The following is a 13,354-nucleotide window of genomic DNA, read 5'->3' on the forward strand; positions in this document are numbered from 1 at the left end:
TTATTTTCCCCATTTTACAGATTAAGAAACTGAGACTGAGAAAGTTTAAACAATTTGCCAAGGATCACATGGTTAAGAAATTTCAGTGGCAGGATTCAAACTCAGGCCTTCCTAACTTGAAGACCTATGCTCTACACATTATTCCAGGCTTATGAAAATATGATCTACCCACAAGTTTTCATGCCTGTAGTTAATGTGAAAAGCAAGGACCACTTACATAGATAAATATACTAACAAATTGGCTTTGTAGGGGCTTTCCAAAAGCCATTGGGGAAGGGAGAGAAGAATTAAATAAAGCAGAGATCCTGGAAGTGATTTTGTAATATAAAGGGAGAGGGGAAAGGAATACATTCTGGAAGAAAGGGGAGAGCAAGGGTAGAAGAACTTATCACAAACCAGCAGGAAATAATCAGCTTATTCATTTAAGAAGCTGGGTTTCCCAATAGAGCATTAATATGTTGGGAAACTTAAGCAGTGCTTTACATAGACAAGAAAAGAGTTAATGCCAGATCCTTTTTGGTTATGAATGTGCTATTTGTGTGCAAGTACGAAAATACATTTACAAAAACACCATCTAGAACTTTAATATCTAAAACAGAGTGTCACGTTACTCCAGCTATCAGGTCACTTTTGGAGGCCTTGGGGATTTGTAAACATGAATCAGAAGTTTAGAGTTATAAATAAGGTCAGAAGCCGTCTTAGTTATCCAGCCTGTCAATGAATCTTTCCAGTTTGGGGAGCCCACTACCTACCTCCTGAGGCAGCCCATTCCACTTCAGGCGTGGGACAGCTGTTATTGTTAGGAAGGGTTTCCTGGCATCAATCTAAGACTTGCATCATTGCAACTTCTACCTATTGTTTCTGGTTCTGTCCCCTGGGACTAAACAGACAAGTTTAAACCCTCTTCCACATGAGATTCCTTCAAATACTTGAACACAACTGTCATGTCACCCCATGAATCTTCTCCAAGCTAAACTAATCCTCATAGGATGTGGACTTGAGGCTCTTCCCTCTTTGCAATGCTCTATGGCTTCTCAATATTCTTCCTCAGGGGAGGCACCCAGAACCAAACACAGAAACAAAATACTATGGATTTGATCTAACGGGGCAAAGTCTAGCAGGACTGTCATCCCTCTGTTCCTGAAAGTGCTGCCTCTCAATGCTGCCAAAGAGTGGGTTGCCTTTTTTGGCCTCCACATCACCCTGCTGATTCACACTGAGAGTGAAGTCCCCTTAAACCCCTAGATTTTTTTTTAGACAAACTGCTCTCTAGCTATGCCTCTCCCATCTTACATTTAGGATGTTGATTTTTTTTAATCCCTATAAGGAGTTTTATCTTTATTCCTATTGAATTATATCTTACTGGATTTATCCTGATGCTAAAGCTTTTGAATCCCAACTGTCTACAAGATACAAAACCAATAGTGTTTTTACCTAATAATAACAAAATCCAAGAGGAAATCATGGAAAGGAGAATCCCATTAAAAATAAGTACACAATGCATAAAATATTTTAGAGTCAATCTATCAAAGCATACTTAACATTTGCACAGATTAGATTATAGAATGTCTTAAAGAAATAAAGAACAATCTAAATAGTTTAGAGGAATATTCAGTGCTCATGGCTGGGACCAATATAATACAAATGACAATACTACCAAGGTTATTTTATAATTTTAATACTATTCCAATCAAACTACCAAAGGGATATTTTATAGAACTCAACAAAATAATAAGAAAATTCATTTAGAGGAGCAAAAGACCTAGACCATCATTGGAAATAATAAAAAAGGTAGAAATGAAGGAGGAAGAGCACTTCCAGACCTCAGAGTAAATTATAAAGTAGCAATTATCAAAACCTTTTATTATTGGCTAAAAATTAGAAAAGTAGTTCAATGGAACAGACTAGACAAGGGAGAATAAAAAATCATTGAACTCAATAACCCGATGTCTGATAAACCTGAAAACACTGATTTCTTAGAAAAGAAGCCCCTATTTGTTAAGAACTGTTAAGAACAAACGGGAAATCAGTCTGGCAGAAATTTGGCTTATACCAACACCTTACACCATACGCCACAATAAATCCAAAATGGATAGGCAACCTGAATATTAAAAGTCATACTATGAAAAAAATTGAAAGAGAAGCAGATCATATTCCTTTCATAGCTATGGAAAACTGAATTCTTAACCAAAAAAAGGATAAAAGCAATTGCAAGAAATAAACTAAATAATTTAGTTCCATGAAATTGAAAACCTTTTCTACAAAGAAAATTAATGCAACTAAGATAGGAAAGGAAGTAGTCATATGGACAAAAAAAAATTTCAAATTTCTCAGATAAGCACCTGTACCCAAAATACATAGACAACAAAGAGAAATATATTAGACAAAAAAGGTACTACCCAATAGATAAGTAGTCAAAATATATGAACAATTTTCAAAAAAAAATTACAAACTCTTGACAACTATGAAAGAATGCTCCAAATCATTAATAAAAGAAATTCAGAACAGCTCTGAGGTTTCACTCCATACCCAGCAAATTGGAAAAAATAACAAAAAATGTGAATAGTCAATGTTGAAGAGGTTTTGGAAAGATAAGCACTCCAATGCATTGTTGGTGCAGTTGTGTATAACCATTCTGGAAAGCAGTTTGGAAATATGCAAATAAAGTGACTACCCTTTGACCCAAATATTGAACTATTAAGGATATACTCCAAGGAGATCATTGACAAAAAGAAAGACTCCATATACACAAAAACATTTATAGCAATACTTTTTGTAGAAGCAAAGAAATGAAAACAAAGTAGGCTGTCCATCGATTGAGGAAGGGCTAAACAAATTGTGGTACATTCATGTAATGGAATGTTACTGTGATATAATGTCTCCCTTGTCTTAAAAAAAGAAAAAAAAATATGTCACTTGATCCATCCATCCCTGCTAGCTCTTCTCCCTTTTACTCCCATATTACTCCTCCCTTTTGTGGTCATATTCCTTGAGAAGGCTACAATAAGTGCCTCCACTGCCTTTCCTCTCACTCTTTTGACTCTGCAGTCTGCCTTCTGACCTCATCATTCAACTGAAACAACTCTCTCCAAAGTTACTAACAATCTCTTAATTACCAAATCTAATGGCCTTTTCTCAATTCTCATTTTTCTTGACCTCTCTGAAGCCTTTGACCCTGACAGTAATTCTCTTCTCCTTGATATTCTTGTCTCTCTAGATTTTTGGAATTCTGCTCTCTCATGGTTCTTCTCCTACCATCTCACTGATCCATCTCAATCTCCTTTGCTCAATCTTTATCCAGGATACACTCACTAACAGTGGGTGACCCAGGGCTCTGTCCTGTGCCATCTTCTCTTTCTCTATACTACTTCACTTGGTGATCTCATCAGCTCCCATGGATCCAATTATCAATCATCTCTATACAGATGATTCTCAAATCTACTTATCCAGCCCTTACTTCTCTGGTGACCTCTAGTCTTACATCTCCAACTGCCTATTGGACATATCTAAGATGCCCGCCCTGTAGACATCTTAAACTCAATATGCCTAAAACAGAATTCATTTCCTAACTTCTCTATTACTGCTGAAAGTTCCACCATTCCCAAGCTTGCAACCTAAGTATCATATTCTATAATTTACATGTTTTCTGCTTTGCTTTAATATTGTTTGATGTCTTATGGAGTCATTGAATTCTGTGTGATCTCTTCTAGTTTTCGGAAAGTCCATTACTTAGTTAAGCTTTACTATTTTCTTTTCCAAGATATTTATTTTTCCGATTATTTCCTTCAGAGCTTTTGTTTCATTATTTAATCTCTTGCTTTATTATTCCTATTTATGTGTGTAGTCTTTCAGATGATACAAAGTTGGAAGAGATAGTTATGTTGGATGACAGATCACGAAAGACCAGATATGACAGTCTAAAACTAAAAAGATTCAATTTAAACAAAGATAAATGTTAAGTCTTGCATTTAGGTCTCAAAAAATCCATTCTATCTTTACAGAAAGGGAAAGGCTTAGTTAGAAATCCACATGGGAACAGAGTAGGGGTTTATGTACTGCAAACTCTATATGAACCACTCAGGTCCTCAATGTCTTCATCTATAAATGAGTGGGGGTGGAGATTGGAATAAATGACCTTTAAGGTCCCTCGATTTCTAAAGCTATGATCTAAACATCCCATGAACATGGTGGCATAGATTATAAAAAAGTTCGTGCCATTATGTCAGTCAGGCAATAAGCACATATTAAGTGTCCACTGTGTTCCAAGCACTGTGTTAAGTACTGGAAATACAAAGAAAGGCAAAAAACAGTCCCTGCCCTCGTGGAGTTCATAATTTAATGAAGGAGACAATATACAAACATATATGTAATTGTGGAGAAGCCACATGTTAATTTCCAACTAATTCCTATATGCTTTAGATTTATATTTCTCCTGCAACCTCTTTACCAAGTAATGAATGAGCCTCAAACAAATGTTACCATCTGTCCATATGTAGATGGACCTCTGTGATCACATTCTGTGCTACTCTTATCCATATTCTCCAATAAAACCTCCATAGGAGGTCCACCTGATCAATCTGTCTGATCAATAAGCATTTACAGCATTAAACACCAACTATGTACCAAGCACTATGCGAGGTGCTGGGGGTCCAAAGACAAAAATGAAAATAGTCCCTGCCCTCAAGGAGCATCTGTTCTATTAGAGGAATGTACTGGAAAGTCTTTGAAAATGCTCCCAGGAACAGGCTCTTTATCCCTTCTTAGGATCAGCCAAGCCAAATTCACCAAGATTCATCACTACCAGTAGGCTGGGCACTGACTGATAAGGTATCTGATCATGGTAACCTGAGTAAGCAGCTTGTATTTATTGACCACCAGCTATCAGGCTGGCCCTGTGGTGGGCCCTCTGGAGTTACAGATGGAGCACAAGACATGGACCCTCCTCTCAAAGAATCCCACAGTCTAATTAGGGAGAGAAGACTAGCTCAAATAGACCACCAGGGAGCCGAACTCAGAATATCATCTGAGTGCTGTGGTATCGCACAGAGCAAAATTCTACAGGAGGTCATAGGAGAGAGAACTCATGGAGAGCTGACATAAGCAGGGGAAGATCCCTAGGGATAATGAGTGGGACTTGAACTTGAAATGAATAGGGAAACCAGTTGGGTGCTTTGAAGAATATCCCTAAAATAGATATATGGTATAGCTACACTTCCTTCTGAAAGTTTGCTATAATAGTTAACAACCTGTTTCATAACTCTATCTCACAATCATGAGTTATTTTGTAATGCAAATAATCCCTCAATAATTTATATTTTGGAAACCTTTTTTTCCCAAAAAAATCTAGCTGTGTCACTTCCTTTCTCTGGGCCTTAATTTCCCCATCTGTAAAATAAAGGCATTGGAGTAGATCACGAATTTAAGGCTGGAAGAAACCTTTGAAGTCATCTAGTCCAACCCTCAAATTTTATAGCTTGAGTTCTTAACTTTTTTGCATCATGGACCCCTTTGGCAGCCTCATGGAGCCTATGGACCTTTTCTAAGAATAACGTCTCGATACTTGAAGGAAATGCATATCTCAGATAGTTAAAATAAGGGTGTAATTTTTTCCCCATGTAAGTTCATGGACCTTTGAGATCTTTCCATGGACCTCTTAGGAAACCTATGTACCTCAGCTTAGAGTCTTTGTTTTGTAGACAAGAAAATTGACACCTAGATTAAATGACTTTCCCCAAAGTTATAAAGGTCAAAAACAACAAAGCCAAGATTTGACCATAGATTCTCTGTCTCCACAATCACTATTCTTTCCAATGCGGCACCATGTGGATCTCTAAAATCTTTTTTTTAGCTGTAAAAGCTTATTTGATTCTATTTCATTAAATTGTCTCAAAATGATTCCCACCCATATCCATATTCCCACAATACTACACACAGAAACTAAACTAAAGCAAAGGATATTCCCTGGCCTCTGGAAGCTGATGATCTTAAAAAATCATCCCCCTGTCAGTGAGACATTTAGCTAGATATATGTGAATTATAGTCATTTTCCTTAGTACCAAATGCCCAAAGGACTCATTTTCCACTTCTTAATCTCATTTCTTTGGGTTCTATTCTGTCCCTTCTCCCCATCTCACCTCCTCCTTTTCTGCAGCAAACTATATGGAAATGGATTTGAAGAAATACAAAGCCACGCGTTCAATGGGACGACACTGATTTCACTGTAAGTATTCTCCTTATTCCCGCAGCTCATGAATAAAAATGAAACATTAATCTGGCGACCAGATCAAATTCAATCTTCAGCAACAAACTGTAGGTAAAAATAAACTTTGAAGTGGTTAGTCATCAGCACTCCAATATGTTACCAAGCAACTGACTGGCTAGAAACCCCAAAGCACCCTACTTTCAAAGACAGAGCAGGCTGTCTCCCTACAAAGAGGTTGACAGTTTGCTAAATATTCAACAACCTCACTTCATACTTTCTTCATCTCACAACTTCCCCCTATAACCCCCTTTTCAGATAGATGGTATTTCAGAGGAGGCACAATTTTAGGGGGGAAAATTCTTCTTAAGAGCTTTCTTTCTAGACCCCATTGGAGAGAAATCAAAGTCTGGTTTTCCTGCTGGCCAAGAGTCCTAATGTTCAATTCCAAGTTGCCACCATGGCACTTTGTTCCTAGATCAACCCTTGCATAGAGAGAGCTCACTCACCTTTAACTCAGTAGGAGAATCATGCCCCAGCCATGTTTCCTCCTTCCTTTTCACTTTTCTTTGGTCCCTTGGCCTCCTAAAAAATGCAGTGATAGATCTCATGTGCAGCTGATGACCCAGTGATGAAAGACAAGTTAAACAAAACGTGTTTTAAAATAGCAGTGCCATACTGAATGTCTACAGGAAGGTATTTTTCAAAAAACTATCTTGCAGCAAGTATATCCATATAAGAACTTGACTATTTAAAAAAAAACAAAAATAAAACAAATTAAGGAGACTACCCATGTTACTAAACAAATCATGCAGATCTTGACCTCATGACAAGTTAAAACTCCATAAAAGAAGCAACTTAGTTTGGTCTCAGACCTGAACCAAATGCCTTTTTATGTGATTCTCCATATCTAATGATAACTTTTGCCTTTTTCTATATACAGAGGTATCTACAGATACATATGGTTTGAATATCTAGAGAGACACATGCAGGAGTCCAGTTGACATATCTAATTTGTGGTTCACTTGGGTTCTTTAGATCAGTTTCTGCCATGAATATGCATAGATACTCATGCCTTGTCTAATATTTGGTTCAACAAAATCTCAATTAATCAGAATTCAATTTCCACCTGTGAAGAGAAAGAAGAAAGTTAATAGTAAGGATTTTGTTTTAAAAAAAAAAAGGGAAAAAATCTAGTTAATTCCCCATGCTCAGCACTTATTCAACCCAGTCTCCAACTATCTAATAATTGGAACCAATGATACTAAGGCTTAGTAAGAGCTGAGGTCAGCAAGTATGTGCTCAGTTATGTTTACTACACTATATTTAAGTCAGGAAAGATTTTAAGAACATCTTCATTGAAAAGGGTTAAACACAAAACAGGGAAAACTTTGAAAATCTTAAAGTGCAGTAGAAATATTATTAGTTAGTCGAGAAGCATTTATTAAGTGCTTACTCTGTGCCAGGCACTGCGCTGTTTGTTGTTATTATCATTATTATTACTGCTGTTGTTTTTCTGATTTGTTCACAGTTATCTAGAGAATTCAAGTAACCAGAATCTACCATTCCTAGCATTCTGCTGGCTTATGGGACAATCTGATTTTTTTTTTTCTTTTAGCCTCTCCCATTGAATTTTAAAAGGTAGTCATGTGGGTGTGTGCTGGCAGACTGAAGAGACTCCCCGCTCCATTCAGAATAGTTCCCCAAAGCAGAAAGCAAGAAAGTGTGGTCGATTTATTTGGTTTTTGACTGGATTACAAAATGTGTAGATAAAAAAGATTATGGTAGATGGAAGAGAACTAGCTTTAATAAACCATGCAAAGCTCTCTCTTGTGAAAATGTGAACAATTAATTTGAACTGGTTGTCATGGGGATTATTTACTCACATAGCCCAATTTGAAAGATTTACGATCATAACCGAACATAATTAAAACAAACTGAAAGCTGAGGAAGAACTGTGGCAGCTTGGGAAAGGAAACTTCATTTGATTTAGATTTCAAATAGTAATTGACTCTGACAACCTGATCTCTTTGAAAGTCGAAATATACTCAAGGGATGGGAATGTGCAAAATGTGTGCTTTCTGAAATACGTATGAAAGGAGTGAAGGTTTCTACAGTAGCACACTTAGGAGAAGCATCCCAAAAACCCCCTGGGGGAGTGGGCTGCCATGGTACTGATGATTTTTAGATGACAGGAATGATTTGGAGACCATCAGAAAGACAGGAAAGAAGATATAAAGCATCCCACTTTGAGACTAATGCCCAGTTAAATAGCCAATCATTACTTACTTCAAGACTTCTAAAGTCCCCTGATTGCCCTGGGGTGGGTCCTCCCTCCAACAATATAGTTCCCTAACCCTCTTCTGCACACTAATAGAGGATCTTCATGACTTGATTTGACCAAAAAGTCATCTGGTCAATAATCCAACCTTTGGGGATTTAACCACATTTGGTTCTTAGAGGACAAATACTAGATTCATCATAAGCGTAATTATTTAAAGGTCATTTCAGCTTGGTCCTAGGATCTGTTCCTTCCTCTGCCCTGTACACTGCCTCACTACAATGAGACATCATAGAAAGGCTTCAGTAGAGGGCTGTTTACCATGTAGTAATGACTAGATGAACAATGCATAGACTCACTACAAGGATGTCAGTTGTCTTCCTGGGTAACCTGGAATTCTATAACCAGGGTCCAAGGCACCCTGTTCCCTTTCCAACTCTGAAAGTATGACATTAACAGGGAGAAGTAGAATAGCTGGTTAACATTTAAATAGCACTTACTAGGTGCCAGACATTGTGCTACATACTTTAAAATTATTATCTCATTTGATCCTCACAACAAACCTGGCAGGTAGATGCTATTATCCCCATTTTACAGATGAGGAAACTGAGACAAACAAGGTTAAGTGACTTACCCAAGGTCATATGACAGTAAGTGTCTGAAGCAGGATTTGAATTCGGGTCTTCCTGACTCTAGGCCTGGCACTTCATCCACTGTGCCATCCAGAAGATTGGAGAGGCCGGGCTTGAACCACTAGGGCACTGGGATTCCCATTTGCTCATAGAAGAAATGCTTTCTAGAGTGTACACTGACAGTTTAAACTCACAAGGCCAAGCTAGACAAGTTAGCACTAAGCAACTAAAACTAAGCTCTAGTTTAAAAAGCAGCAAAAATCCTCAGGCAGCTATCCAAGTAGCTACTGTCATAGACCTCTACTGGGTGATAACCCTCCTCTCTCATCTCCTGATGCGGTCCTCTAGATTTATTGGACATTGCCTTGGACCCTCAGAATGGGGACCATAGCTCTTCCCTCCTTGGCTGCCTAGCTTCATCATGACTATCCCAGATCACCTTGCCCAGAGACCTTACGCCTGGGTAGTCCTCAGCAAGTAGTACTGCCCAACTGACCCAGGAACAACATAGGAGCTGTGATACAAAAAGAAAGAATTCTTGCTCATCTAGACATCTTCCTTTGCCCACACTGATTTGTGTTTTTAAACAACTCTTATCTGCAATCTGGAAAACATAACTGTTGCTTAAATGAATTTGCTCAAAAAAATTACACAGGTTCAATAAAGCTGCCTAGTCAATCTATACTTTTAATGAGCTATCTGAATTCCCTAGGTGACCCAGGAAGAAGAGGTCTGGGACTTTGGGTTTTGCTTTTTTTCCCCCTCACAATATCTCACTTCACAATTGATGCTCCAAGAGACACTATGTAGTCTTATACAGAAGGGCTGATCCTCATGGCATAGGAGCAGCCACTAAGGAATGATGATGTGATCTTATGTCTTCTGATATAACCTCCTGAAACACCAATGGATTAGAGGAAAGAGGAGATAAAATCATTGGTGAAACCTTTTGAGGCTCTGGGCTCAATCTCCCAGCTCTACCTTAACACTAATGGGTCAAATCACCAGAGCTAGGCCACTGCCCCATCTCTCTCCAAGATCCTAAAGGTACCCCTAATGGGGAAGCTGGGTTCTTCTAATACTTTCAGCTTATGATCCCTTCTGGTGTATTTCCCCAGTATCAAAAACCAATTATTTTTACCCCAATATTACTTGCCAGTGCCAGTTATTATCACCCCATTACTTAAACAATTGATCTCTTCAATATCATAAATAATTAATACCAATTAATTTTTACAAAGAGATATTTACTGAGAAGATAGAGGAAAAATAGAAATAGAAATATTTTCCACCCTAAATCATGCTCTCCTTCTTACTATCTTGGACCCTGGAGAGAGTGTGCTTGATCTTAATGTGTCCGCTACAAATATTTCCCCCATCAAATGCCCTTCTCAGTGTGCTATAGTCAGTGGGTAAGTTGCAGCCTTGCTTGCAGGAGATAGTGCCTAGGAAGTGAGGTTGATTCATTGCTGGGCTAAGTCAAACAGATGAGCCTGAGGGTTGGCTCCTCACCTGGCCAGCCTGAAAGTTAAACTTAGTTCTTTGACTTCTGTTAGTTCTTCTGACTTTTCAAAGCTCATCAGGTCATATCCTGGTCTGTTTGTCTCTTACCTTCATTCATTTAATATCAGGGGGAAAAGATGAAATGCAAAAGAGAGAGAAGACATAAAACTACCACGTGCATAAGGCCACGTGGTAGCCAAAGTAGGTGGCCAAAACAGGGGAAATAAGAGTCAATGGGGCAGGGATTGAGTTTGAATTCTTCCATTGGAGCCTTTTATGTGCACCCTCAGTTCCATTTTAGTAGGCCAAAAAAAGGCTTTTTTTCACCTCTCAGTAAGCAGATAAAAAACAGCCACAGAATGCCTGTGTACATGCTTTATACTGGGGACATGGTCCCTACATTATGTGCTATCATGCGTTTCCAGAAACAAACTTCCCAGATATCCAAGCATGCTGGCACTAGGGCAGAGCAAACTACGTATACTTGAAGGACTGGACCCCTGTTAGCCAACCTCCAGTTTACTGGCACAAAAGGCTAAAAGAGGAGTATCAGGAAAAAATCTGGTTTCCATTATTCCTTTCTTGATCTTTCCTTCATCTTTACTAACTTGAAGACTTCTCACCAATGATGAAAAGGCGGCTATTTGCATAATATGATTTCAAGGGTTCAGAGAAAACCTTTTTTTGCCTCAGAAATATCTCCTTCATGATGTTTGAGCTCTCTTTAATAGGGGGCTAAGCTTTTAGGTTCCCAAAGATTAGATTTATAATGCAAATTTTCTCTTGTCATGAGAAAGGAAAAGTAGTAATAAAATTTCAATGAAGTATAAACAAAGTGGTAGGGTAAAGGGAAGAGGAACTCGGGACCCGACATTGAAGGGTAAGAGATGTTTACCAAGGGGATCAGGAAATAGGAAAGATTGGAAGGAGATTAGGAGTATAGAAGACATATCTCAAAAGGCTTCCTAATTTTTCCAAGGACCAGAACTGAATGGTATTATTAATACTAATAACTTACATGTATATAGTGACTTTTATATATTATTACTTGATCCTCACAGTAAGCCAGGGAGGTAGATAATGCAGGTAATATTTTTTCATTTTAGAGATAAGGCAAATGAGTCTCAGAGAAATTTAAAAACCTGCCCAAGTTTACTCAGGTGGTCAGTGAAAAGATGGAACTCAAAGCCAAGGGTTCTGGTTCCAGATCTTGTGTTCTTTCCACTGTATCATGCTTCCTACTGGTTAATTCTTGACATGATGAAAAAAGACCCCATGCCATGCCATCATCCTATCCCCAGGAGCCAGCAGTTCAAAACAAGTCAAGCAGGAGGAGGGAGAAAGAAATGAGGAAGGAAGGGGAATGGTCTTATCTGATCAAAATAGCTTTTAGTATATCAGTCTAGGTTCTACCCCGCCTCCTTTGATTAGCCTGGCATCATCTGCCTTCCAGGGGTCCTACAGCACAAATTTCCCAGGCATCTGCTAGCTTATATTGGACCTTAAATCAAACTATCTCTTGCTGGGAGAGTGGAGCAGGAGAGGAAAAGAGTTATTGGACTGCAGTATCTTTCCTCCATATGCCAGATAGCTTCACCTATTTTTTTCTTTCTTTTCCCCCTATTCTCTTTATGCAGGGGTATGTATTGGTACATACAAGCATAATTTGGGGTATGAGGGCATACAGCCACATTCCAATATTGACACAACATACACGTAGCATTTCTCAGGAATATTAAAAAGATTAAGTCCTAAAGAAACACCATTCTCTTCCATAGGGAATTAAAGGAGAATAAGAACCTGAGGAAAATGCACAACGATGCCTTGAGAGGGGCAACCGGACCCAATGTTTTGTGAGTATGGTGAAGTATCCCCTACCACACCCTCCCTATCAAGGTTCAGTTGCTTCCACACCATCATCACAATTTTCAATTTGTACCTGATGATGCAGCTGTTGACAATGTAGACCTTATCAGGAATGTGGTGTGGAAGCCTGAGAATATATCAGAGTAGGCAGAGAATATTTGAGAAAGATCAAGAAGGTCTCCCTGCCCAAAATTATCTACACCACTTAGACAGGGCCAGGTGTAGGCCGCTTGTGATATGTGGAACATTCTGCTATCATGTCACACACACACACAGAATAATAGTCTCATTATTGCTCCTTAAGTTGAGGGGCTCCATCATATTAGAATGGCATTGATGGAATAGTGCCAAGGAAGCGAACACTCAGGAAGGCAAAAGGTAAACGTGGTAAATCTCTCAGTAAAATTGTGAGGTTGGAAAATTTGGTCTTTGCTGTCCTTGCCTCTCCTTATGCTATTTTTTTCTCCTCTCCATGTTCAGTTCCTGCCCCTGCCATTAAGTCTCCCAAATCCCACTAGTGTCTTCAGTCTAAGATTACCTTTCCACCAACTCTGTATATATCTTATATATACATAGCTGTCTACATGTTGTCTCTCCCGTGAATGTAAGCTCCTTGAGGGCAAGGATGAACCTTTTGTCTTTCTTTATAACCCCAGCTCTCAGCCTGGCCTATACTAAGTACTTAATAAATGCTTGTTGAATGACTGATTGCAGGTACTCAGGGCCTCTGGTTGCCCAGAGAACTCCATTCCACTGTCTCACTCAGGTCTGTCCTCCCAAGGCAGTACCCTGTCTTTAGATCTCCCTGTCCTAGCTTCCTCCTCTATCTAAATTAGTAAGTTGTACAACTCTAAAATGATCTAGGTTCAACCA

At 38.7% G+C, this 13,354-nt stretch overlaps 1 protein-coding gene across 1 annotated transcript in view; it reads left to right on the forward strand.

Moving 5' to 3' along the window:
- Positions 1 to 13,354, forward strand: part of LOC114045503 (lutropin-choriogonadotropic hormone receptor) — an 84,545-nt gene that overhangs the window by 57,728 nt on the left and 13,463 nt on the right. The window contains exons 7-8 of the mRNA XM_027865545.1: positions 6,152 to 6,220; positions 12,394 to 12,468. Of these exons, the coding sequence (XP_027721346.1) occupies positions 6,152 to 6,220; positions 12,394 to 12,468 (144 nt within the window). The remainder of the gene's footprint in view (positions 1 to 6,151; positions 6,221 to 12,393; positions 12,469 to 13,354) is intronic.

This window comes from Vombatus ursinus, unplaced genomic scaffold, assembly GCF_900497805.2.
Source record: "Vombatus ursinus unplaced genomic scaffold, bare-nosed wombat genome assembly UNPS02014778.1, whole genome shotgun sequence".
Lineage (NCBI taxonomy): Eukaryota > Metazoa > Chordata > Mammalia > Diprotodontia > Vombatidae > Vombatus > Vombatus ursinus.